The 26,751-nt window shown below is 43.1% G+C and overlaps 2 protein-coding genes across 2 annotated transcripts in view; one reads left to right on the forward strand and one right to left on the reverse strand.

Moving 5' to 3' along the window:
* RASSF5 (Ras association domain family member 5) overlaps positions 1 to 6,446 on the forward strand; it is a 101,386-nt gene extending 94,940 nt beyond the window's left edge. Inside the window, exons 4-6 of the mRNA XM_065403896.1 lie at positions 1,630 to 1,927; positions 5,070 to 5,185; positions 6,294 to 6,446. Coding sequence (XP_065259968.1) covers positions 1,630 to 1,927; positions 5,070 to 5,185; positions 6,294 to 6,446 — 567 coding nt within the window. The remainder of the gene's footprint in view (positions 1 to 1,629; positions 1,928 to 5,069; positions 5,186 to 6,293) is intronic.
* Positions 6,447 to 9,856: 3,410 nt separating this feature from the next.
* Positions 9,857 to 26,751, reverse strand: part of EIF2D (eukaryotic translation initiation factor 2D) — a 31,703-nt gene continuing 14,808 nt past the window's right edge. The window contains exons 4-15 of the mRNA XM_065403950.1: positions 26,165 to 26,255; positions 23,813 to 23,920; positions 20,516 to 20,805; positions 17,636 to 17,753; positions 16,626 to 16,671; positions 15,406 to 15,509; positions 12,848 to 13,006; positions 12,106 to 12,195; positions 11,644 to 11,739; positions 11,018 to 11,138; positions 10,191 to 10,365; positions 9,857 to 10,084 (exon numbers count right to left, since the gene is read on the reverse strand). Of these exons, the coding sequence (XP_065260022.1) occupies positions 10,014 to 10,084; positions 10,191 to 10,365; positions 11,018 to 11,138; positions 11,644 to 11,739; positions 12,106 to 12,195; positions 12,848 to 13,006; positions 15,406 to 15,509; positions 16,626 to 16,671; positions 17,636 to 17,753; positions 20,516 to 20,805; positions 23,813 to 23,920; positions 26,165 to 26,255 (1,469 nt within the window). The 3' untranslated portion in view covers positions 9,857 to 10,013. The remainder of the gene's footprint in view (positions 10,085 to 10,190; positions 10,366 to 11,017; positions 11,139 to 11,643; positions 11,740 to 12,105; positions 12,196 to 12,847; positions 13,007 to 15,405; positions 15,510 to 16,625; positions 16,672 to 17,635; positions 17,754 to 20,515; positions 20,806 to 23,812; positions 23,921 to 26,164; positions 26,256 to 26,751) is intronic.

The raw sequence follows: 26,751 nt of genomic DNA on the forward strand, positions 1-26,751 counted from the left end.
AGTGGGCTTTGAATCAGGCCTGGTCTGTCCTACGGATAACACAGGGCTTCGGTCTTGAGGGCTGTCACTCATTTCAGCCTAAAGTGCTTATTCACCAGCCTTATTTGTACCCGGGTCCGTTTGGCGTGAGCCACCACACAGTTCAGACGATGGTTCTATTATTATTTTTTTCCAGTGGGGAAATTTTCAGAGTAATTTCGATGTCCAGCCAATGATTTGCCACACATAGATCAGGCTGTATTGTTCTTGCTTGGATGAGTCATGTTAACTAGAAAGCTGCATCACTGCAGTTCAGCAGCTGTTACACAGCCTATTTGGTGACATCGAGCCCTTGGGGAAACAGATGTGCCATTCTGGTCCACCACGGTCAAACTTTTAAACAAAGTTGTGGGACCCCTAGTAATTTGCTTACAGTTCCAGCCATTGATTGCAGCCTTGTTTACTGCTTGGAAAAAACAACCATGTAAACCAAGCCCTGTTGGTAAGTCTTGGGAGGCCAAGAGAATGGCTGTGTTCACAAAGGAGATTTAACAAAAGGAGCAAATTTCACAAGTTCTTATAGATCAGAGCGAAGGAGGTTTTAAAAACAGAAATAATGGAGATTTTACAATTTCAGAGACCAGAGTTCAGTTGTTTATGGTTTTCCGGTAGCTTTTCAGTTTGTGAAAACAAGCCCCAAGTTGTCTTTAAACAGACATCACTTACGACTGAAGTGAACAAAAACGACTGCAGGAGCCCCTTACCGTAGCCAGGGAGTCATCAAAGGGATCTTTTTCCATCTCCTAACTTTTGTGATCCATGCATTAACATTGGAGTAGCCTGGGTTCCCAAGGAGTTATTTATTCTTGGATCATTTTCTTTTAAGGCAAATGGGCCATCTTTTGTCTGTAACCTGGGCAGTCCTGGGACTCTGTAGCAACTCACGTCAGCCCCAACTGACAGCTGTGAAGCAGTACCTGAGTAATCCGTTCCAGAAGTTCTCATCTTTTAGAGTTTGTTACAGCCTGGAAACCCACGGTGTTGTCCATGCTTAACCAGGGTTAGATTTCTCATATAGTCTGTGTAAAGGGCCTTAATCTCCAGATTTGGCCCAGGATGGTGAAAATCTCATGAAATTTCCATCATTTAAGATGGAGAGCGGCAAGATTTTAACTGTTTGGAGCTAAAACCTTATGAAAACAGCCTGCATATACAGCTCAACCCCCGGAAACCCTAGTTCAGATGCTTATACGTTCTCTCTAAAGCCATCTCCAGTTAAAGGAGACAGAAGTGTAATTGCAGGCACAAACGGTATTTAATGTCAGTTAGTTTCCATAACTCTTCTCTGTAGCAGGAACAGTTTACACAGGATGAGACAGCCAAGGGGTGGGGAAGAATCCTGGGGCATTATTGAATAGTAAGGAACAGGAAGAATTCTGTAGTGACTAAACCTAAATTGCTAGTTCCTTTTACATTATTAATAGGAAAGTTTCAAGCACTATAGAAAGTCAGCTCACCATGTCTACCACTGGGTTAAGTACTGCAAAACCCCCTTCAGCTGGGGGTGGGGAATACTGGCATTAGCTGAAAACCTGTCTTGCCCCATGAGAGCTCATTGAAACTTGACTTTCGTTATCTCCTCTGCCTTAGAATGAGGATGGCACTTACACGGGCTTCATTAAAGTGCACTTGAAACTGCGCCGGCCTGTGACGGTGCCAGCAGGGATTCGGCCACAGTCTATCTACGATGCCCTCAAGGAGGTGAATCTGGCTGATATGACGGACAAGAGAACGTCCTTCTACTTGCCGCTGGATGCAGTCAAGCAGCTGCACATCAGCAGCACGACCACAGTCAGCGAGGTGATCCAGGGGCTCCTCAAGAAGTTCATGGTGGTAGACAACCCTCAGAAGTTTGCACTTTTCAAGTCGATGCAGAGAGATGGGCAAGGTGAGTTCACACCCTTCTGAGCAACCAGTCCCATGGGGGCTCAGTGCAGAGAGGGGAATTCCCAGATGCTTCCCCTCTCTGCCACAGTTGGTAAGATTGTAATTTGCGTTACAGTAGAGGCCTTAACTGAGCAAGGTGCTGCACATACAGACAGCCCCTGCCCCAAAGAGCAACAAAGGGACGATAGTCTTACAGGTGTGGGGAGGGATAGCTAAACCCAGGGTTGAGAGTTCAATCCTTGAGGGGACCATTTAGGGATCTGGGGCAAAAAAATTGGTCCTGCTAGTGAAGGCAGGGAACTGGACTTGATGACCTTTCAAGGTCCCTTCCAGTTCTATGAGATAGGTATATCTCCATATATTTATATTATATTATATTATATTATATTATATATTATATTATATTAGGTGGGGAACTGAGGACCAGAAAGATCAAGTGACTTGACCAAGCTCACAGAGGGAGTCAGTGGCAAACCTGGGCAATGAACCTAAATCTGTGGAGTCCCAGTCCAGTGCCTAAACCATAAAGCCATCTTTCCTCTCATTCATAAGTGTCATTCCTAATAGCAGAGCTGTCAGAGGCAATGCTTTCCCAAGGGAAGATGTGCTTTGCTGTGCGGTGTTCTTACTATTGCATTCATCAGGGAAGAGCTATAATAGCCAACCCGTGTATATGTGGCCTTCCACCACACTGATCCTGACTTCTTGTGGTCACTTGTTGCAGGAGTTAGGGGTGGCCTAGCCCAAATCTAATTTAGATCATCAAATATGCCTAACAAATTCCCCCTGCAATTGTTGGATAAGTCACTCCCTGTCCTAAGCTGGGTGGAGCAATTCTGTGACCAGGTACACACTTGCCACCTTGCAGCAGGGGCTGCGTAGAGTCGGTACATAATCTTACTTGCTGTGCTGTGTTCAGGGTGAAAGGAGCTATATAGAGATTACAGGACAGAACGCTTTGCAGCCTCCCGGGTGTTGGGAGGATGAATACATTGAAGATGGTAAAGTGCTCAGATATTACAGAGAGGGGGGCTATTTAGGAACCTAAGGAAGGTTTAATTACTGTTCTGCAGTATACTAAATCCCTGGGCAATATTTGCCTTCCCGCTGTGTAGTAAAAATATCACCCTACTGCCTTATTCTGCTTCAGGGCCAGCCCCCGTTGGCTAAGGCAGGAGTCATAGTTTCATCGCTAAACAAGTAATGTTCACTGGTGCATACACAAGATCTAATTTCCAGCACCACAAGTAGCTCCCGCTTAAGTTACAGGGTCTTGTGTCAGAGCTGAGATGCCAATATGGCCACCTTTGTGGAATACAAGCTGTTGTAACAGAAGCTAGGAGATGCTACTTACTGTCTGGCATGAGTGCCTGGGTGTACCTAGCTTGTGAGCCCCCTATAGCCTGAGCTAAATTGAGTTGTTGCCATAGGTGGAGACAACTCCTAGTGAAGTCAATGGAAATTAGTCATTTATAACACAGGCCTTTCAGTTCAGTTATAGCAGACTGCTGTGTGCTTTAAAAATATCATGTACTAAATTTTGATACTGTGGAGGCTCAAAATCTCCTCAAGATGACTCAGCCCTTTGAGATGGACACCCACCTGCATGGAATTCAGTCTTTCCCACGTGGTCCTGTCAGCCCTGGGCGCTCTGCTATTCACGCACAGCACTTTTCCAAACAGTGTGTACCCTAGTGTCCCGGGCCAGAATTTCCCCTCTCCTCATTTATTTAGCTTCTGTGTATCAACACTGATGTCTGACAGTGCCTTATCTTTGGTACTTGCAAAATATTATTGACATTCTAATTGACTCATATAGACTTCTGGAGTTTTAACCTTAGCAGAATCATCATGACCCACTCATCCTTATAAACAAGATATTTACATTAAAAATGTATTTATAAATTGGCAAGGAGTGCAGCTGCTGTGAATGGACTTGTCCGGCTTTCTCTTTTCCTCCTCTAGTGCCATGGTTCATAATTATGTCATCTGCCTCTTCCCTGTCCAACTCCCACTACCCTAATGTCCCACGCCCCCCCCCAAAAATCCACTATTAGCGATCCAACAGAAACACTATCACAGGAAGCTGAACCACTTTGGCACTATAAACTGTCATGGCAAGACAGTCTTGGTGCAAAACAGTGTAGGAGACTGTGGGTGGGAATTTCAAAAGCATGTGAGAGAGTTAGGTGCCCTGTTCCCACTGAAATTCCAGGGGATTTGGGTGTATTGCTGCCCCTTTGTCTGTTAAAATCTCCCCCCCCCACACACACACACACCCAAAAGGGGGCTAAACAGCACAGTTTTGGGGTGGGACAGATTGGAAGGTGGGTTTGGGATGGGGGCCAACTCAATGAATTTATGTATATCACACTAAGCAACTTCCAGTCTACCTGTGCCTGGTTGCGTTGGCCAGTGGGGTGGGCTCTTCCCTGCTGATAGTTTGTGTTTATATAGATCCTTTCATTGAAGGGTCTCACAGCCCTTGGGCCAAGACTTTCTAAACTGGGTGCATAACATTAAGCTTCTAAATCCTAATGTAGTAGCCTAAACAAGTGGCCTGATTTTTAAAAAGTGCAGAGCCCCCTGCAGCTCCTGTTGACATTGATAGAACTGCAGGATCTTCAGTCCTTTGGAAAACGAGGCCACTTGCCTAGGCACCTAAATAGGGCTTTTGGGGGCCTCACTTCAGACACCCAGTGCTGAGTATGTTGCCCATGAAGAGTGGTAATTAAGCTTCACAGCACATTCAGCTTGAAGCTGGGGGGTGGCCTTACACCACCTAACCTGGATGTGTGACCAGATTCAGGTGCACTGGTGAAGTCTGTCCCTGGCAGGTGTCTGTATCTACACTGATTCTAATTTCCTTAATCTGGACAGAACTTTTACTCAACCTCACATAGTTAATCAGCAGCAGACCTAGTATCTAGGGGTTGCGACTTTCAATCATTTTCTTTAAGCACTAGTCTGCGCAGTCTCGCCCTTTATAAACACCTTTGCTGGAGATGGTATGTCCTGTAGTGACTCTTAATAATAAAGTCCAGCTCAAGATGCCTTAGAACCTATGCTGTGTTTGTTCAGTAACTTCTTGAGCATCTTCCTGCCCTTGATCCTAAAGAATCTCTCTCTCTTCCTCCCTGCAGTTCTCTTCCAGAAGCTCTCTCTAACAGAATACCCCTTGTATCTCCGGCTGCTGGCTGGACCTGACACAGATGTTCTCAGTTTTGTGCTGAAGGAAAATGAAACAGGGGAAGTTGAGGTATGTCTGGGAGTCTTTCCCTTGGCTCTCACACCAATGTTAATAGCTTTACAAAAACAGATGGCCTTGTTAAACAAACCCGTGAGACTTACTGCAGTAGAAACACAACTTTATTATTTTATTTTTTTTGCCGGGGGACAAGAGGGAGCAAGTTTACTTTCCTTGTGTTATGGTTTGATCATCCAAAACACTGAATTAGACACCAACCTTCCACTTAAGAATAAATATTAAAGCATCTCAAAGGATTCCTTGAGCTTAGCTTGTGTTTTTCAGAACCTTTTAGCCAATCAGTTTAGTGCAGAAAACTTAGTGTGTTTTTTAAAAACCTGATTTGTAAAAAATGCTGTGGCCTGTTTGATGTTTTTAGACCATAATCCATTTGTTTGTTTATAGAACTAAGCAATGCAGTTCTACAGTTAATCCTCAGAGTAGATTAGCTAAATGGAGCCATAGCTAATCCACCGATTTTAAAATAGAGGCCTATGCTATGCTGTATAATAAACCTACAGCCTCCTACGGCTTCATATGCCACACAGTACAGCAACTTAGAACTTCAGAGAGTGTTCAGCTAAACCTCAGGACTATTACCTGTGCTGAAGATGAAACTGTCAGCTGCTAAGGAGTATAGGGCATTGACACATAGTCAAGTAGTTCAGATTCTAACCACAAGAGAGCAGTCCTGCCCCAAGGAGAGATCAAAAAAGCAGGATTAAATGTATCTAAATTCCAAAATTATGGCCTAGCTGTCAGTATTTCTCAGGGATACTTCCTGACATGCATTACTGGAAAATTGGAATTTTTCCATTTTGTCTAAACTGCCCCTTTCCCACAGTTTTGGTTTTGATTAAAATGTTTGGTTTGAAAAATTCCTGACCCACTCTATCAGGGGAAAGATACTTGCAGAGTCTAGTTGCAAGGCCAGTTAACTAGATCTTTCTGTATATAGAAATCTAACTAACTGACCTTGGTAGGTAGCATGTGTCTTTTCCTCTGATTTTCAAGATGAGCACTCAGCTGCACAATACACCACAGTGTGTATGTTACAGGCAAGCAGAGGGGAGGTGGTATTCTGTCTGCTCATCTCACTTTGTTTTTGCTTTCTTTGCAGTGGGATGCATTCTCTATCCCAGAGCTACAAAATTTCTTAATGATACTGGACAGAGAGGAAAAAGACAAAATTCAGCAAGTACAAAAGAAGTACAGCAAGTTTAAACAAAGACTGGAGGAGACTTTGAAAGAAGCAGGAGGAAAACCTGGATAACCAAACACAAAGCACATATAGTACCAGACTAAACTAGATATTTTTTAAAAGAAGAGACTTCTCAGGACACCTCAGATTTGTCTGACCCTTTCTCCCTGTTCCTCTGTCTGAGGAATGACGCGCCCCACAAAGAGACAAGCGTTGCATTTCTTTTCCCTCAGACATTATCGCTGGATCACAGCCCGTCAGTAAAGAATGGAAAGCCTCGATTTAAATCTGCAGGCCCTTGATAAACCAAATAGAGCTGCTGCTTAGCTTTCAGTTGTTGCATTGAGTCGCCGAGCAGAGAAACTTCATGGCAACGGCTGAATGTTAAATAAATAGGAATATCTACTGGGTTATTGTGTTGGGCAGGATAGAACTGCATTTCTTTCACCCTCCTCCCACCAACTTGCCTGCTGGCTTTGTTTTAAGATGCTGCGGCTGCCTTGTGTGTGATTGTGTTGTGTAGTTCCGTCATTTCATAAGTTAGGTGGCGCCACAGGAAGCAGCAGATAAAGCAACAGGGGTTGGTTGCACCAGATCATGTGAACGTTGCAGCTCTCGTTGATGCCAAAACAGATTGTTGCACAATTCTAAGAGATCTACTGAAACATAAGTCAGATGCCAAGAAGGCTCCAAGTCCACCGTAGTCTTTCCAGTAGGTTTTATTGGGATTTTAGATAACCTTCATTTTAGGGAATTTTTTTTAAAAGATAAAGTAGGCTGAGTGTGAAAGTAGGATTGTTTGGTCAGCCAGTCTCCGCATGGGAGCAAATGTTCCCTAATGCTGAATGCGGCTATTCTGTGTATTGCCAGTTTCCTACTCAGGGACCAATGTTTTACAGATTTACTCTTTTTACATGCAAGATGGTTGAGGAGGGAACATGGATGATGGTTCAGTTCAGAACCCTTCAAAACTGGAGCACAATCTCCAGCCATGCAGAAGAACAGCAACTGCCCAGCCTCCTGCAGCTTGTCTCCCGTTATCCTCTCACCTCTTGTCCTTGCACCCTCACCCAACCACCCACAGAGCCTCCACATCCTCCCACTGTCTTCCTTCTGCACGTAGACGAGAGGCTGCTAGGTTCCGTGTATGACTACCACCCTGCCACGTGTGGTGCTTAGAGCTGGGAGAATGCAACAAGAATGTCATTACTCCCCATTCTTTCTCAGAGCAACAGCTTAGCCTTTTACAGATAGATATTGCTGCAGTTGGAGACAACACAGTTACTGCTATTAATCCAGTCCTAGCTCCTGGTTACACACACCTCCATGTGGCTGGTGTAGGGTTCCCCATGTTAAAGGACGCCAACTTAAAAATTACACTTCTGTCTGGAAAGCTTTAATCTAAGGTGTTACTTTTAACAGGTTATTTTTCCAGTGTTTCCTCTTAATGCGTCGGATTAAGCACTTTGTGTGTAGTCGGTTTCACTCTTTCCCTTATCTGCATAGATCCTTCGCACAGCAACAAAGGGATGTGTGAAAAGGAAGGAAACCTGATGGTAAAGCCATGAAAAGGGGTAGGTGCAGCTGGAACACCTGAAATGACTTTAAACTGACTACCTGAGTTGAAAGCATCCCTTGAAACTTGTTATATGGTGAAATGATTCCACTTCAGAGGTCTGGGTCCACTAGATGCAAAGTGATGACAAAAGGCAATTTTAAGAGTCAGATTTACCTCAGTGCCTTTTTTTAAGTGTAAAATCTTTACTGTAAAGCTAATGAGGATCATGGGTTGGGAAGGGCTTTTCTGAGAGGCCTCAGTCACTTTTTCCCTCTGCCCGTTCTCTGAAGTACTGTAGGGATGAAGCTGATTTTGTGGGGGGAGGAGGAAGGAATTGTCAGTTTTCCCCCCAAGGTGACTATATGCTTGTTTTGTTTTTTTCCAGTTTTATATCTAAGCATGTTTTAAACGGGAGAAAGTGACTACACCGTTTAGCAAGCCTGCCACCGTGTAGAGACGCCACTTTGTGTCACAGCTGGTAGCTTATGTTTTAACTAGTAGCACAGACAGGTTTGATAATAGGGCTGCAGGGCAGGGAAAGGCACCTAGTTGTACTGTATTCCTTCCCCAGGTGACCTTTAACAACCGTGAGGTAGCAGAGACAGCCTCAGGAAATCACAGGCTTTGTGGGTGTTTGCCCACTTGTAAAATGGGGAGAATACTTATTGACCTCACAGTGTACTTGTGAAGTCAGTAAGTAATTAGCCCTTAGTGCTTTAGACCTTGAAAGCATTCTGTACAAATATTGACTGAGCAGAAAGAAGAAGCACACTGTAAAATGTCATTGGTTCTGAGAAGCAAGATCCAGATTTTTTTAAATTTTATCTCGCTGGCTAGAAGTTTTATGGGTGTTTTTACTGATTTTTTTTTTTTTTTTTCCCTTCAGTAACCATCCCACACTCTGGACCCCCAGCATGTCTTTAAGGTTTTGTAGAAGGCATGGCTTCTTATGCAATTACAGTGAATGCTGCTGAAAACCTCCTGCAAAGAGGGAGGGCTGTTTTTGTTTTTGTTGGCTAGGGGGCATTTAAAGAGGAAAAACCTTGAAACTCTGATGCAAAGCACAGTCAAGTGACCTGTGCCAAAGGCACAAGCTTTAGACATTAGCAAAGGCCCCCTTCCTTCAGATACGCAAAATACTGCTGGCAGTGCCTTTGGTTATTGTGTTGCCTAGTGTACGTGTGAAATTTTTGTCAGCTGTACAACATGTAAAAACTATGTATAGAATGGAATAGTAAAGCTTCTGTGGCACAGTGAAATGCATTTTTGCAATGCTGTAATTTATTTTTTACTACTCCCTGTTAATTCTGTGGTATTTTTTAAAAGTCACTCAGCTTTTATGAAAGTTCTGAAACTTGGTTCAGAGGCAAACAGTGTAAGAGAAAGATAATAAAACAGTCAACGATTAAGAAGAATTGTGTCTGTTCTATTTAAAGTTGTCTGGTGCCCTCGTGTGGTGTTCAGTGTTTAAAGGGGATCTGAGTGTAAGGTCATTAGTGTTTATAAAACATGTTAAAGCTTTTCCCTTATTGAAGTCAGCAGTTTATAAAAGACTATGAAGCTCATTGCAAGACAAGAGCCTTAAAATAAACAGTCCCCTTTTGTATTTACACCAAATTCTGCAACTAGGTGCAGGAGTGGGGTCCAATGTGGTCTATTACACTGTCAAAGCTCAATGGGGGGGGGGGGGGGGAAGAGAAGGGATGCGGACAACTGAAAACGTTTTTAAACTACAAAAGGTATGAATTCTAGGCCATGATGTGCTGGAATAGGCTTTGTTTAGTTGTTAGACTGCTTTCATTAACCAAAAAAAGCATGTTAAAGATTAGCTTACAAGCCAGCAATTTGGTAACCCATTGGAACGCTTTAGTAAAATATCTGGAAGAAGACGACATTTGAGATTTTTATTTTAAAAAATTTGAACAGCTCAAGCAATTACATTCTTTGGATGAAATCCTGGGCTCATGAAAGTCAACAGCAAAACTCCCATTGACTTAAATGGGAGCAGGATTTCACCCCTCAGCTGTAGGCAGAACTGGTTATAAATAATAAGATTTGAATACTTCTTACACTAGACATATTTACTTCTTCCGGCTAAGCTTTGGAGCCTTCTCCAGCCCTTGAATATATTTCCGATGTAGCTGGTATTCCTCTGCAATATAACCAAGAATCCAATTTAAGTATATCCCAGAGCTAGGTTTTATAATCAAAACATTTACCTTTTATAACTGACACCGTCCATGGCGGCTCAAACTTACCGAGCAGCAACTTGGCAAGATGGTTGATTTGGTTGCCTTGGATCTGGACCTGGACTCTGTCCTTTGCCCCAGGTAGTGTGTTAATAGTGGCGCTGGCCTGTACTCTTTGCTGGAGAGTGGTGGCAACTAATTGCGGGTCTAGGCCATACAGTTCAAGATTCTTAATAATGGTCACCTGTGGATTTTAGCCATTGTCACAAGAAAATAATCCACAAAGTGAAAATCTAACACCACCTATGTAACAGCAGCAGTTATGACCCTGTCCTGCTTTTCTGATTAGAACTGGGCATTAAGAGTTTCCCCATTAGTGTCACATCATAGGCTCATATACAAAATTTCCGATCAATTCAATACAATCTGTTCTAATTTATAACCCCCCCCTCCACCTACATATATACACACACACACTCTAAAAGCACAGCTGGAGGCAAAATATCAAAGAATTCCCCCCACAAACAATCATTTGTTTGCACTTAAACAATGTGATGTGCTTGATAATTTCTATGCCAGGGCTGTGTTAAGAATTTTAACATCTTTAATGCACGCGAATCCTTAGAGTTCTAACCTGCAGGATTGAGTGACAGCCGGTGCTTGTTGGCACAGAACTACACCAGAGTCCTGGGCCAAGTTGTAGCAGTTTCCCAACTGCCCAGGCTACTATGACCCACCCCCCACTTATCCTCCACAAAGGGCAAGACTGGCTATGCAGAAGCCCCGAACTCCAGCAAGGTCTGTCCTAAAAGTGCTGAACAGCTCCAGCATGGACTAAGATCCAAAGAGGGGTTAATCGTCCACACCTCTTCCCTCTCATCTCTCTCTGCCTTTACCTTTTTATTGGATGATCTCTGTGCTATGGTTATGTCGATGGGATCAAGGTTTCCTTTCCTCACAATGGGTTCATGTCCAAAAAACGTCACCTGGTGGTAAGGCTGCAGTTGTTCCAGACACCTGAGACAGGTATGGCTTGAGTTTAGTTTGTCAGATACAGCAGGATGGACAAGATCTTTTTATTAAATCTGGGATTCCACAGATCTGTAGACCATAGGAGTGATCAAGGGTCTCAAAGTTCTGAGCACATGTTTAAGGATGTGTTCGAGGATAGATTTATATTGTGTGTGTATGTACATAGATTGCGTATACAGAACTAGGTTCTGTTAGACTTGCCTTGTGAACACTTATTATCCATTTTTAAATATTACATTTTTAGGTTACTAGTCATTTGCAAGGTGGCAAGAAAAGAAAGAATGGAACTTGCACTTTCTTAGCAGTATCTACTAAACTCATTATAAATTAAGGTTTATTTGTAGGTATTTTTATGTTGACAATAAGGAAGCCACTGCCTACTTCAGGGCTTAAAGTTAGACATGGCTTTGCATCATTTAGTAGTCTAGTTAAGTGCTAACTCTGAATCTTTGCAAATGTTAAAGCAGAGTCAGGAAACAACATTAGTCACCTGCTCAGGAGATCATCCCATTTGAGCTTCGAGATCTCGTCTTGCTCCCATTTATCCAACAGGCAGTCGCACAAGATTGGATTCACCTTTACAAAGCTGTAATAAAACAAGCTGATTAGATGCAAGCCTGCCCCATCTCTTCCCAGAGATGTGAAAATACAGCCTATGTTCTCTATCAAGCATGCCACCATTTGTGATTGTTTCCATGACCTGCTCACAAGTAAGGGAGCTGAACCAAATCCACCATAACAGGTGGTGACTGATTAGACTTGTGTGGAGGCCAGTGTAGCTTTTAAGTTAGTGCACCTGTGCTGTAGTTTGGTAATTTGATCAGTGTAACATGTTAATTTTTTTTAATATTCCTTGCTACTCGAACAGATTTTTTCAATCGATTAACTTTTTGCACTGCACTCAGCTTGACTAGTGAAAATAGATGCACAAATAAGATTCACTTCTACTCACTTCTTGTTTGTTTCATCAACCAACTCATTAGTCTTTACGTAGCTGATGATAATATTTCTCACATCGCTGCTGGAGAGGATGCTGCCTTTCCTATAGAAGGAGGAAATCGTTACTATGTTGCATTAAGAAATCAGATGTTCATATTAACATTTGGTACTTCTAGAGTAGCTTGCATCCTGAGGAGCACAGGCTGCCACCACAGGCTGTTTAAATTACAGCATGCTGCTCCAGCCCTGAATCGGGGGCACAACAGTGTCTTAAGTCACCTCCGTCGGGCAGCACTGCAGCACAGAATCGCACCCCAGAGAGGGTAACAAGGCAGCTGTTGAACCGTACATGACCATTCTTCTCCTCAACTGCTGTGTAGTGAGGTAGAACCCACTGTATCCCCTTGAATTTTCAAAGGGAACTGACGTAAGTAGACTGTAAATACCTGATCTGGAATTTGGCCAGGTCACCTGAGTTATCAAACCTATACTGGTAAACAGTGCTAAGGGATTCTCTGGTGACTAAGCATCAGGGCCTCAATTGTTCCTCTCATCCCAATGACGTCACCAGCAACAGCCAAGTGCTCCTAGCAGCATGCTCTGACATTGCTTCAATACTGACCCAGGGAAAGTGCTGATGACTTAACTATCACCATTCCCTTTAGCACCTGGCATAGGTCTCCCCTCTACATCTCCTATCTGAATGCTGGCTTAGCAGGACAATTATGGTTTTATCCTATCTTGCTAGCACTTACCCGTGTCCCGACTCCTGGAAAAGTGGAGCCATTTTGGTTGAGACGCCATAGAGTGGTATGATTTCAGGAGCATGGTACAGCTGCTCTCCGTCTCCACATTTACTCTCTGGGGCAGTTGACACAGCAGAGAATACTTTGGGGACAACAAATGACTTAATGCTGAAATGCAATAGGGAAAATAACAGGAAGCTCAGGTTCACAATAGTTTCCTGGGTGAGGAAGTATTGGTGACTGTTTAGCTCTTACATTAGCCTCCAGCTTCTCAGCAGTGTAATAGTCCTCCCACAACAGACACTCTGGCCCACACCCTCTCTCCCCTTTCCTGGCTACACACTGCTACCGGTGCAGGCCTGGCTGATGCACCTGACCCGAGCGTCCTCTGTAGGGTGCCCGATTTTAAGAACCAGCAGCAATAGTCAGGATTTTAAATCAGGAGGTAAAAAAAGGGTTTGGATTGCACAAGCATCCTGACTTGCCTTGCTAATACCCAGCACAGCCCCTCCCCCCTTCCTTGGGTCCTAGACTCCAGAACAGTTTCCCAGTTACTTGAAACGGACACGGTTTTAAAGAGAGAGCCAAAGTGGCTTCAGGTACTAACCTGCCCCTAAATCCCAACGCCAGTTTTGTGGGGTTTACAATTGTATTTTCCTTATTCCTTTTTCAAATTTCTCCCCCTTTTTCTGTATGAAAGACACCCCCCACACAGGTGAAAGTGACTGTACATGAATTGCTACCAAATACCCAAAGTGTACTAAAGAGGTAGGAACTCTTTCCTCTAATCTCTTGCTGTAAAAGGTTTAGGGGTTACTAATAGCAACATCTGTCCATGTGATTAAGAATATCCATATTGACAAGAATACCATCATAGCTGAAGTGCTGCAATCCCTACTAGGTAAAAATAAAACCTCAGAGATACAAGTGTGGCACTTTAAAGTGGACGGAGTTCAGACAGACAACTGGGAAATGACCAGTTTTGAAAGAGTAGGACAGAACAAGAGAGACCAGGAAACCTATCAGGGGCAAGTGCTGAATTTCAGTCTGCTAAATAAATATGCCAAGGCTCAGCTAATTAGAGCTCTGTTCTTGCTTCCCAGCATCAGAGACTGCAGCCCTGGATCCTGTGCTTGGAAGTAAAGAGACTTGGTGAGTTGCAGGTTTGGTCTGTCAGGAGGTCGCATGTCTGGGGTTTTAGACCCCTAAACAGGGCAGGTGAGACACCCTGTTTGTTAGCATCTCTGGGAGGAGCATAAGGCTTGAACCCCATGGTCTTCAATCAGACCCAATGTTTGAAGTCTGAGTAATGCAAAGGGGTGGACCTAAGCAATGACAATTAGTATTTAAATCAGTTGCCAGGTGAACTCCTGAGCAGCAACAGTGAGGGAGAGTGGGTCCTTCTCCTTTGGGGATGGCTCTACACCACAAGGAAACAACTGTGGTGACTGCCTTGGATGTGCTATGTTTTCCTTTCTGCCCCCCCCCCCCCCCACACACACACGAGATTTCTGATGCGTGAAGTACAAGCCAGTGAACATACTGGAGAAGATACATAGTCTGGAAGTGCAAATTTCAACACTGCATCGCATCCAAAAAAATAAGACTTTTAGACAACCTGCATGCAGGGTGTGCAATTCTGCTGTCCACAACTTAATGAGGATGTTGAAAAATTGGAAAGGGTACAGAAAAGAGCCATAAAAATTATTCAAGAGCTGCAGAAAATACCTGACAGTGAGAGACTTAGAGCTCAGTCTGTTTAGCTAATCCAAAAGACTAAGAGGTGACTTGATGAGCGTCTCTAAGTACTTTCATGGGGAGAAAATACCAGGTTCTAAAATACCAGGTACTGGTGGAGAAAGGCAGAACAAAAGTTAATGGTTGCCAGCTGAAGCCAGACAAATTCAAACTGGTAATAAGGCACAAATGTTTACCAGGGAGTGATTAGCCACTGGAACAAACTACAAAGGGAAGTGGTGGATTCTCTATCTCTTGAGGTCTTCAAATCAAGACTGGATGAATGCCCTTCTGGAAGGTAGGCTTTAGCCAGACAAGTTATGGAGCTCAATAATGGGATACCTGGGTGAAATTTAATAGCTTGTATTATGCAGGAGGTCAGAATGAAAGAGTTAATGGTCCCTTCTGGCCGTAAACTATCAAAAATCTATAGTAATAGCACTTGGTGTGGCTCTTTCATCTAAATACGTCACTTTACAATCAAATCTCACCCTTGTGAAGCAGACATGTTAGATGAGGCTCTGTGCCTCAGTTTCCCCATCTGTAAATTGGGGATGATGTTACTTATCTCCTCTGTAAAGTGCTACATAGGAGCTCGGATAGACCACTTCACCCACTTCTTGGGTGGACTATTTTACACTGTACAAGACCCCTACATAACAGTTTAGGACAAGTAAAGAATATAAGGGCGATTTAAATGGGGAATTGAAGTAGATAGACTAACTACCTGAGGTGAAATTTGGTTGACATCCCTAACTCACATGAAAAAAGCAGCGAGATCATAACATTTTACATCTCTACCAACTTCAGTGCCATTTATGACAACTTACTCGGAGTGTTTCCAGTCTATATGCACAATGCTTTCCACCCCTTTGTTCAGCTCCTTCACTTGTACAATCTTCTGCTGTTGCATGTACTGCAGGAACTTGGAGAGCTGAAGGGGAAACATCAGGCAGAAATAATGGAAAAAGTCAGGTACACTGAAATTTGTGTTCATGCTGCCAGTGAACCCAAGCCATCCAGTCTCTGCTTTGGGATCTGCATGATCATCTCAGTAAGTAAGTCACAAAACCAACTCCTCAGCTCCATAAATGTAACAACCCCGTGGCAGTATTTTGCATGCTCAGTGCAGTCTAGTGTTGAGAGCAAGAAACCAAGGGTTCCATTACTGGCTCTGCAACTGATTTGTTTTGTGACCTTCTTAGGGCCACCTACTACTCCCAGCTGACAACATTTTAATTCCTTGCTCTCGCCTATGAGAGATCAGCTGCTAAAATCATGTTAGCACTGAAGAGGAAAACAGCAGGATGGTAATCAGAATATCCCAGCAGGGAAGGATCAGCTTGCAGTTAAGGCACTGGAAAGGGACTCAGGAGATCTGGGTTCAAATTCCCACCTCTGCGACAGATTGTGGGTGACCATGGGCCAATCACCGCTTCTTTGTGCCTCAGTTTCCTGTCTGTAGAACAGGAATAATCAGACTTTCTAAGGGCTTGTCTTCACTTGAAATGCTACAGCAGGACAGCTGCAGTGCTTCAGTGTAAACATTGCCTACACCGACTGGTGGGGTTGTCCCACTGGCGCAGGTAATCCCACTCCCCAAGAGGCGGTAGCTAAATCAACAGAATAATTCTTTCATCAACCTACTGCTATCTACGCTGGGGATTAGGTCAGTTTAACTATGCCACTCGAGTGTGGATTTTTCACGATTCTGAGCAACATCGTCAAGCTGACAATTTTCTAGTGTAGACCAAGCCTAAATTCCTTGGGGACGATCTCCTAGTCTGTGTATGGACAGTACCTAGCAAAATGGATTCCCAGTTTTGATTGGTGTTCCCCAACACAAAATAGTATAGACAGAGCTAGCAATATTTGATGGACCCATACAAATGATTTCAGGACAAGTTAGTCTACCAAGGTGATACTGAACAAGTGATGAGAGAAAAGAATACAATCCATGTCTTTGGGAAGGGTTTCTTTACAAGGGGGCCTAAGAACTTTATCAGATTTTTTTTTTAAATATATAAACGTAAATATCAAGAAATCTCACCTTCTTGTAGCTTGATTTCTTTATGTCTAATTGTTGTCCTTCTGGGCTACAAACAGATGAAACAATTAAACCTTTAAGTTACAACAAATAGCTGGAACCAAGGAAAAATATTTGATGTTTGGCAAGATTAACAATAAATGCAGTTTTCAAGAATCTCTGTGCTAAAAGCTTCTTAGTGGTGTGAATATGAATTGCACACGGGAAAATGGATTTAAATGTTGTATTTGAGATAATGGAGTCTGTTTTGAAATCGGCAGAGGCAATGCTGATATTCCAGTGTGTTAGGTGTAACACCACCAAGAGCATGTCTGTAATATACAGTGGTTTCCTAACTTTTTTCTGCCAAGGACCTGTTGGCATCTGACCAACCTTCCCAAACCCCTTTCAGTTGTTAGACATAAATTTCATGTTCTTATTATTTTAAAAATATATATTTTTTAAATAGACTCACAAAGGAACCAGAAGTAAACAGTCTGCAGTTATTACACCCCCCCCTATTTTCACTTAAACTACAATTTGTGGTGTAGTCCTGAATGGGCACTACCAGAATGCCCCCACTGGCATGATCTCTCACACATGGTGTGTGCAAGGTCATGGTGCACAGACGATGCCATTTTGAGAACAAAATGGCATCCTCCATGGAGCAGAAGTGCTGGAACACTGTTCTGACCCCACTGCAGTACTCCTCAGGGGACATACCCGCCCCACAGAACCCTAGGGGGCCAGCAATCCCACTTTGGGAACCACTGATAGGGTTTTTAACTTGAATTGATTGCCAATGGCCATTTGAAGAGGGAAATTGAGGGAGACAGTCCAGGGTAGGATGTATAAACTGGTTAGCCAACTTGAGTTGATTGGCAATCAAATAAATTGAATTCTAGTGTAAACATGCACCGTAAACACCCAAATTACATGAAAGGCAGCAGCTTCATCCTAAATATTTCACTGTCCCACAGCAATTTCATTTAAACCCACCATGCAAACCCAAGGATGGTCATCTTACCACATACCAGCATGAGAACATATAGTTGCGCAGGAAGGTGCTGGTCAGTAGAGGGAGCTCTGACTTCTTCACTTTACATTTTAAGGCATGAAAAAAACATTGATGCAGTAACTCATCCATTCGCTCTGTAGAAACACAAACATTTCTCACGGGCCTCTGTGCAGAAAGGGAGAGCGCACTCACAAGAATGATCTCTCATTCATCTGGACCTTTATTTTTGTATTGATTCCTCTGAGTTTGCACCTTACAACGTTAAATCATTTTGATTTACACACTACGTTCCCCACATCTAAACAGCAAGACTGGGAGCCAGGATCTTGTACATTCTAATCCTAGTGCTGATACCAGCTCTCCTCTGTGGCCTTGGGATAATCACTTAACCTCTCTTGTGCCCAAGGTTTCCCCATCTGTAAAATAAGGATAATAGTGTTCACCTCCTACTCTCCCCCTCTCCAGGGTTTTACCTAGATTAAAGTAGGAAGATCAAAGGTCTAAGAGTTATTATGAAGTGGAACTGAGTCTAATTACATAAATCTGTTTTAAATACAATTCCCTTTAACATACCATAGGCCAAATTCTGGCTTTTTTACCATGCTTATTGCCTACCCCTACTACAGCCTGTTAAACAGAGAACCACTTCTCAGACGTCACTCAGGTGGGTTGTTTTCCCTCTGTGAACTTGGGCACACGGAGCCTGCAATCCTTTGAAAAGCACTTTCCCAAAGTGGTTTGTTTGCAGTGCCCTGTTGGTGTGGAGTTTACGTACATAGATCATTTCTACAGAGTGCTGCTTCTAGTTTAAGATTCCAAAAATGGCACTCCCGACTAACAAGGAATTAATATTTTGAGCCCAGAGAGGGACACTTATTGTAAGAAGTGCTCCAGGAAAGCCTCACACCAGGCAACTTTTGCTCAGGGGAAGCAGCTTTGACAAATATGGGCCTTTGGGGTGAAATTCTCAGTTTAAAACAAAACAAAAAAGTGTACAGTCACATAGAAGTTTTTCCTTCCCAACGGGATACTGGAATCACTTATATTTGAGACCAGCTTGGCTGCAAAATTATTATTAGCTCCCACTGTAGTCCCATCTTGGGCTCACCTTATCTACCCAAGAGGTAGGTGTCTCTCTCTCTTTAAGCACTGGAATGGGTTACCTAGGGAGGTGGTGGAATCGCCTTCCTTAGAGGTTTTTAAGGTCAGGCTTGACAAAGCCCTGGCTGGGATGATTTAGTTGGGGATTGGTCCTGCTTTGAGCAGGGGTTGGACTAGATGACCTCATGAGGTCCCTTCCAACCCTGATATTCTATGATTCTCTTTTTATCACACCCACTTCGGCAACATTTGTGAAGCTCGTCATGCCAAAAAACCTCACTGAATTGAATATATTATCTATACCATGTCATGAACTACGGTACTTGAACACTAAGTTTTCTGCAGCATGCCAGAGGGTGCTTTCTTAAGCACACCATCACCCAGGGTATCCTTTGAGCATGGAACCTTCGGCGTTGCTCCCACAACAATTACATTTAGCTTAATCCATAAATCTCTCAAAGCACTTTACAAAGATATAAGTATCGTTATCCCCATTATACAGATGGGGAAATGGAGATGCAAGGAGAAGTGAATTGCCCACAGTCACATAGTAGGTGAGTGGCAGATCCAGGAATAGAATCCACATCTCCTCTCAATTCAATGCCCTAATCACTTAAACGCATCTCATAACACAAGCGGAACCAAAAGAGGGAAGTTTTGGTACTATATTGAAAGACCGTCACGTTGTCAGCTCCAGCAGCTTCAGGCAAAACAGTTCCATAGAGCCCAGACCACACAGCATGCTGAGAACCTTCACCTCACTGAAGTCAAGGAGAATTCAGCCCACCAAGACATGTGCTCAGCAACTAAGGCATGAGGTGCTACTGAATTGCTGCCTGCCCATCAACTAACAGGCAAATCTCTGGGACAGCCAAGAGATTGAACATAAGAACAGCCATACTGGGCAGACCAAAGGTCCATCTAGCCCAGTGTCCATCTTCCGACAGTGGATTCAGAGGGAATGAGCAGAACAGGTAATAATCAAGCAATCCATCCCGTCACCCATTCCCAGCTTCTGGCAAACAGGCTAGGGACACCATCCCAGCTAATAGCCACTGATGGACCTATTCTCCATGAATTTATCTAATTCTTTTTTTGAACCCTGTTATAGTCTTGGCCTTCACAACATCCTCTAGCAAAGAGTTCCACGGTTGACTGTGCGTTGTGTGAAAAAATACTTCCTTTTCTTTGTTTTAAACCTGCTGCCTGTTAATTTCCTTTGGTGACCCCTACTTCTTGTGTTATGAGAGTAAATAACACTTCCTTATTTACTTTCTCCACACCGGTCATGATTTTATAGATCTCTATCATCTCCCCCCTTAGTCGTCTCTTTTCCAAGACTGAAAAGTCCCAGTCTTATTAATCTCTCCTCATACAGAAGCCATTCCATATCCCTAATAATTTTTGTTACCCTTTTCTGAACCTTTTCCAGTTCTAATGTATCTTTTTGGAGATGGGGCAACCACATCTGCACGCAGTATTCATGGACTACTCAGTGAGGAAAGGGAGGTGTTTATAGGTCAGCATGGTACCCAAGGAGCCACATTATGCACGCAATGATTTCTGCATGAATGCCCTGGCTCACAGCAGTCACTACGGGGCTTTTCAAAGGATTGCAGGCTCCGTGTCCCTCCACTGTTCAAGAACTGGGCAGCCGCTCTCAGTACAAGCTGAAGTATATGTAAGGCTTGCTACTGCTAGTCAAGTAACGGGAACACATGGAAATCTAATACACAAGTGACAGCTACATCGATCCACAGACACATAACTTGGTTTCATTTTCATGCTGTAGTACCTTGTGGAGTTCTGCCATCTTCCGTTTCCGGCTGAACCTCGGCGATATCTTCAGCCATTTCTGCAGCTCCAGTCTCACCGGGTTCCTCCTCCTCCATCAGCCTTGCACAGCCATCTCCCTCCTGCAGGCTCAAATTGCCAAGGTCCATTTGTAGCGACGGGGCAATGCAGAGGTCGCTGTCAGGCTCCCGTCCCTCCTCATCTTTGTCATCGTCATCAGTGCTTTCCAACTCCGCAGGCTCTGCTACCAAGGGAGCTATTGTGGGTGGGTAAGACTTGTCTCCAAATCCCCTTTAAAAATAACAAAAAGCATAAAGCAGCTTTATTGATGGTTCTTTACTCTCTTGATACAGGATGGTTCCCCATATAGCTATGAAGCATCCTGTGCTGAAAAGCCTGGCCAGTCCCAGCTGACTGTCACAAAATCATGGAGCTAGAAAAATACAGATCCATCAAGTGATGAAGGACCCACCACATTCCTAGGTAAGTAAGTTGTTCCCATGGTTAATTACCCTTGCTGTGAGAAGTTTGCACCTTATTTCTAGTCTGAATTTGGCCATTGGGACTCATTCATTTAGAGGACTCTATGCCTTTGTCTGCTATTTTCAGAAATCTCCTCCCCACATAGGTACTTCTAGACTCATCAAACCACTTCTTATCCTTCTTTTCCATAAGCTAAGTAGGCTGAACTTCTGAAACCTCTCACTATAAGGCGGGTTTTTCAGCTGATGGGGTTTTTTGGTGTTTTGCAGCTACGAGCCAGCCCAAAAGCAGGCCAGTCAGGATCCCAAGTCCACTGAGAGGTAACTTTCACTGCCAAGCCTACAGCACGTCATGCTTTTGCTGTCCCCAAATACTCTGTTTTGATTTTTAAAACCCCTTGTGGTGAAACTGGTGCCCATGATAAGCACCAGACTGTTAGTCCTGGAGGCTCAAGTCCTCTGTTTATCCACACAACAGGAACACCACAATCAGCAGCAGTGCAAACTTCTCCCACACCATGCCTTAACTCTAATCGATGGCTTTGATCTACCAGAGCCGAGAGGGCAGCGGAGTCTCCATGGCTCATTCAGGTCTGGGCCTCCCACCTGTAACTTGGAACAAGGAGGGTGGCTAGTGCCAGGCGGGATGGCAGTTTTGTGATAGGAGTACTTGAACGTCAGGGACTGGATTGAGACACACCCATGTCCAATTCATTTCACGTAGGCCAAACAGCCATCCAATGGCATTACATTTTGACCCCAGCTGACCTCAGGCCATGGAGCTCTGAAAACAAGCTAGTGGGACACAGACAGACTCTTGCAGGGTTCTAATAAGGGAACACACCCAAAGTACCTCTCTGTGGACACCAGTCAGAGTGAAAGCTATAATAATCTCCTTCCGCAGAACACACGTTTTATAAGAGAACAGGCTGGGGGGGGTGGTTACTGAAAGTCCCAGCAGAGTGTGTTGTCTAGGGAAAATGGGAGTCAAGATTTGGATACACCTTTTCTTTAAATGAAAATCAGCGCACAGTTAACGCAGAGCAAAAAAGTACTAAATTAAGGCAGAGTAACAATGGGCCAAATTGTTCACGATGCAACTCCATTAAGCTCAAAGAAGTTTCACTAGAGATTTACTTCCAATACCCTGTGTTTATGTGAACGTGCACATGCACATAAAAGGACATCAGGGCAAACCCCTACTCCTGCTAGAAGTAGATGTTAAAATTCCCACAGCACATGGAGTAGACCAGACGTCTATTGTTAAGGGGTCATCCAAAATATGCCCCTAAACAGTATCGAACTATGCATCTACACTGCCTCTGCTGGGATCTAAACCTTTGGTCTCTTATACTAACTTAGATGGGACAAATGGGCCCAAAGAGTCAAAGATGTTAACATAACCCAGTCACTAACATTAAGCACTGTTAAATGAGGTTCAGGATATGGTATATGGAAACCTCAGATTGATTAGTACCACGGCAAACACACCATTAAGAATTCTTTTACTCAAGATACAGAAAATAAGGAAAACTAGTTAAAGTATTAAATAAGGCTTTCATTTTAACAACATCCCTTGTTCCCTTTCCCTGGAGAGAGCTTTTAAGGGGGGGAAATCCCCTCTGTTTGATAGTCTCTTAAATGCTATTCAAGATGTTAGCAATTGTCCCTTTGGGGAAATGAGAAGTTAGTTGAGATGGGTTGTTGCTGCTAGGGTGACCAGATGTCCTGATTTTATAGGGACAGTACCAATTTTTGGGTCTCTCTCTTATATAGGCTCCTATTACCCCCCACCCCCGTCCCAATTTTTCACATTTGCTGTCTGATCACCCTAGTTGCTGCTATTAAAGCCAACTCTTCTTCCTAGAAGACAAAACAACACACACACACAAAAGGGCAGAGAAAACAGCAGCACAGATAGAAAATGCAGCTTCTGTCTCTGGTGTTGACTCTCACTTGCAACCTCACTACTGGAAAAACAGAGGTCCATCACCTGGTCGTACCAGCACTGGGCTATTTAAAGCATTGCTTTCAGCTGTCTCTTTTTGGTCATAAGCTTACAGCAGTGTTGCAAAATATGCAGTCTTGGCTGGCTAAGCCAGACTCTTATTAGACAGAAGGAAAAAAGGAGTGGGATAGAAAAGAGAAGAAATACAGTAGGGAAGGAAAAGGACACATTTTGCAAGGGGGTGGAGGATGGCCAAGTTTTGCATCCCAAGTGGTATTCAGGAATTAGCTGGAGCCAGTGGAGGTGGCAGTGGTCCCCTGGCTCCCTCTCTGAGCCAGTCTGGTTAGAACATCTCTCAGGATTAGAAATGAGGTGGTCTGAGATCCCAGGAGATGGTGAGGGTGGCAGCCAAGATGGCGAAGCTTGCTCCGATAGCCAATTTATTCTATGCCACATCTATCTCTTTAAAGACCCAAAAAAGGAGTGGGGGGTGGAATAGCCCATCCCCTCATGGCATTCACCAATTATGCTTAGTTTCTGACACCCCAATTTTGGCTCATTGATTTTTTTGGCTTTAGCTTTTCTTGTTTACCAGGCATGACCTTAACACTGTCCTGATTTATAGCAGTAGCCCTTTTGTCTGGACTAATTCAGCCTGCCTGCCTTGCTTTTGCACCTTTTCCTGTCAACATGTGTGGTTATAGGTTATTGTGGCATTCCATGAACTCTCACACCTTTCACAGCTGAGCTCATCGTTAGGGTAAATTTGTAGGGCCAATTACAACAACAGGTTCCAGGCAGTATTTCAGACCCAGCACTCACTCATCTCATTTTCTGAGACACACTGTACTCTTGTCTGCACACTCACCATAAGTGGTCTGTGTAAGCATGCAGCACGGTGAAGCCCTTCCCCTTCATTCCGGCGGCCAGCATCTCTGCTGTGGACATGGTAGTGACTCCTACTGCTACCGGGGCTCTGAGAAAACAGTATCAGAATGGGAAATGGCTACATTTTCATGCTACCTGGAACACATGATTCCTAAGCCACCACAACACATTCGCTTTCTTTCGCAATGTCCTTGATAATGGAGGCTAATTACTATTCTATGACAGTTTTACCCTGAATCTATTCTTGACACTCTGCAATTTCAAGTCATCAGGATATCTTCTATTTTCACCCAGTCCCCTCTAGTATGCAAGGTCTTCTCCCAATACTACCCCACATGAATTGTCACTGGACAGCCACCCTTTCTTAACATAATTGTCTTTCTGCCAGAAGCTGGGATTGGATGACAGGGGATGTATCACTCAAAAGTTGCCCTGATCTATTCATTCCCTCTGAAGCATCTGGTACCAGCCACAGTCAGAAGCAGGGTGGATAAAAATCAATGATTTTTTTTAAATATTAAAAAAAAAAAAATCGGATTGTTTTGATAAAATGCTTTTTGAGGAAAAAACCTATCTAAAGATAGTTTTAATTAAGATACATTATAGCTCAAAGATATCTCATCATGGAATAGGGATTATAAATTCTAATTCTATAGTATGAGACAATAATTCATGTAATGTTTAAGAAAAGTTTTGTAAATGAGTTCCAATAGTTCATAGATTAGAGACCCAATCTTATGGGGTTCCAGGGGCTTCTGTATAGATTATTTAGGTTAATCTTTCTATCTACCCAATGGGACTCAGTGCTCAGTCTAGAAGATACCATCAGAGATGGTTAGTTTTGCAGTTCTCAAACTGTGTATTTGTGTCTCCAGAGATAACATGCTTGTTAACAGCAAAAATGGTTGTTGGTTTTTTTTTTTTAAATTTCATTTAACTATTTTAGTTTAAAAACAATTTTAACAAAAACATGATTTTAAAAAACGAATATTTAACTAAATTCAAACATTCATATGCTTGTTTTGTTAAATTATGATGTTTGCTGTTGAAGAAAAAAATCCAGAATACATAACGTTGTTGTTTTAGTTAAATAAAACAATGTAAATGTCTGTCTGGTGATGTTCTCCTCCTAATACAGCATGGCAAGAAAATCCTCCAAATATTAATGATTAACCTGTTGAATTTGAGATAGTTCACCTCCCAATAACTTCATAAATATCTGCTACAATTACCTTTGGTAAATGAAATAACCAAACAATCATTCATTTTCTGATATAGCTGTAAAACTAGTGTGAAAAGTTTTCAAAATAAATCACTTAAAAATGTATAGTGTGTACCTTCTAAAAATGAAACCTACATCTATCTCTGAGTTGTGAAGAATATGTATTAAGGTTATAACCACCACCAAGAATGCACTTTTATGTAGAAATCCATGATTAAATTGAGTCTTCCTGACTAGTGATTTAAATCAAATCCACCCTGATCAGAAGACAGGATACCAGGTTAAACAGACAATTGGTCTGACCCAGAATGGCCATTCTTATGTACTGGGTGAACCAGCTACTTACCTGCCTTTCTCCTTAGGAGGAGACTAATTTACAGGGTTGCGAAGAGCACTCAAAACAACATTTGGAAAAAAGCTTTGAATTTACAGGGTTTAGGCATTCTTTTAAATTTGTAAAAGTTTTCTGCTTTCACAAAACAATCAAACAAACCCACCCCAACAACACTGGTAAATTCTGTGGTTCCTGCCCCCCATACTTCAGAGGACAAATTAGCCCATTTCCAAGAGAAAAACTGAGCAGAATTTCATTGTTTTGTTAAAAATACTCCTATTTCAAAACACAACCCTCAACATTGAAGAAAAATCTTATATTTATTTGAACGTTGTGCATTTTAGGATTCAAAACCATCCAATTTGCAAAATTTTCCACCAAAAGCGAAATCTGTAGGATACTAATGATTATGCCACATCAAAATTGCAAATATTTTTTGCTGAATTTCCCAACATCAGAGTCTGCCTTCATATTTTGTTTCTCCTAATCCCTCTCAAAATCCTCACATAAAAATGAAACTTTTCTTCCCTCATTGTAAGAGAAACTATAGATAAATTGAGGAGTACTTGTGGCATCTTATAGACAAACAAATTTATTTGGGCATAAGCTTTCGTGGGCTAAAACCCATGCATGCATCCGATGAAGTGGGTTTTAGCCCACAAAAGCTTATGCCCAAATAAATTTGTTAGTCTCTAAGGTGCCACAAGTACTCCTCATTCTTTTTGCTGATACAGACTAACACGGCTACCCCTCTGAAACCTATATATAAATTGTACCTGTTTCCCACCAGGGTGATGGCACAGAGAGTGCCCTGCTGTACCTGAGGAAGACCACAAGATGGCACCATAACTCCTGGCAGCATTAGATCTGAGATAAAACAGTAAAGAGCCATTAGCATCTGCTCTGCTTTAAAGAATGGTTGCAAGCCAGTGACTACCCAGCCACCTCTTCTGCCCCCAGCCCTTCTGTTATTCAGCAAAAATACAACCCTGGTCTGCCAGGTAAAACAATCTCCTGTGTGCCTGCTATCAAGTTAAGAATAGTTTCCAGTTTACTTCCAGCACTGGGTGGGATAACCGGCCTGATTCAGGGGGGTACTGAGCCACCGTCATGTCCCAAGGGATACGAGACACAGCTGCGTGTCTGCTCAGCAACTGGTAATGTCAGGGTCAAAGGGACCATTAGGAGGAAGAGGTGAACTCTATGTAAAGGACCAATTGAGTAATGTGGCAGTAAGTTTGTTTGCTACCAAGAGGGAAACTAGTCCTGTCCCACCTCCTCCCCGCCCAGAGGAGCCTGGTTTCTAGCAGAAGACCATGGTTTCCTTCCAGCCATTTTTCTTGTCTCAGAAGGACATTTTCTA

The sequence above is a fragment of the Emys orbicularis genome, chromosome 4 (assembly GCF_028017835.1).
Source record: "Emys orbicularis isolate rEmyOrb1 chromosome 4, rEmyOrb1.hap1, whole genome shotgun sequence".
NCBI lineage: Eukaryota > Metazoa > Chordata > Testudines > Emydidae > Emys > Emys orbicularis.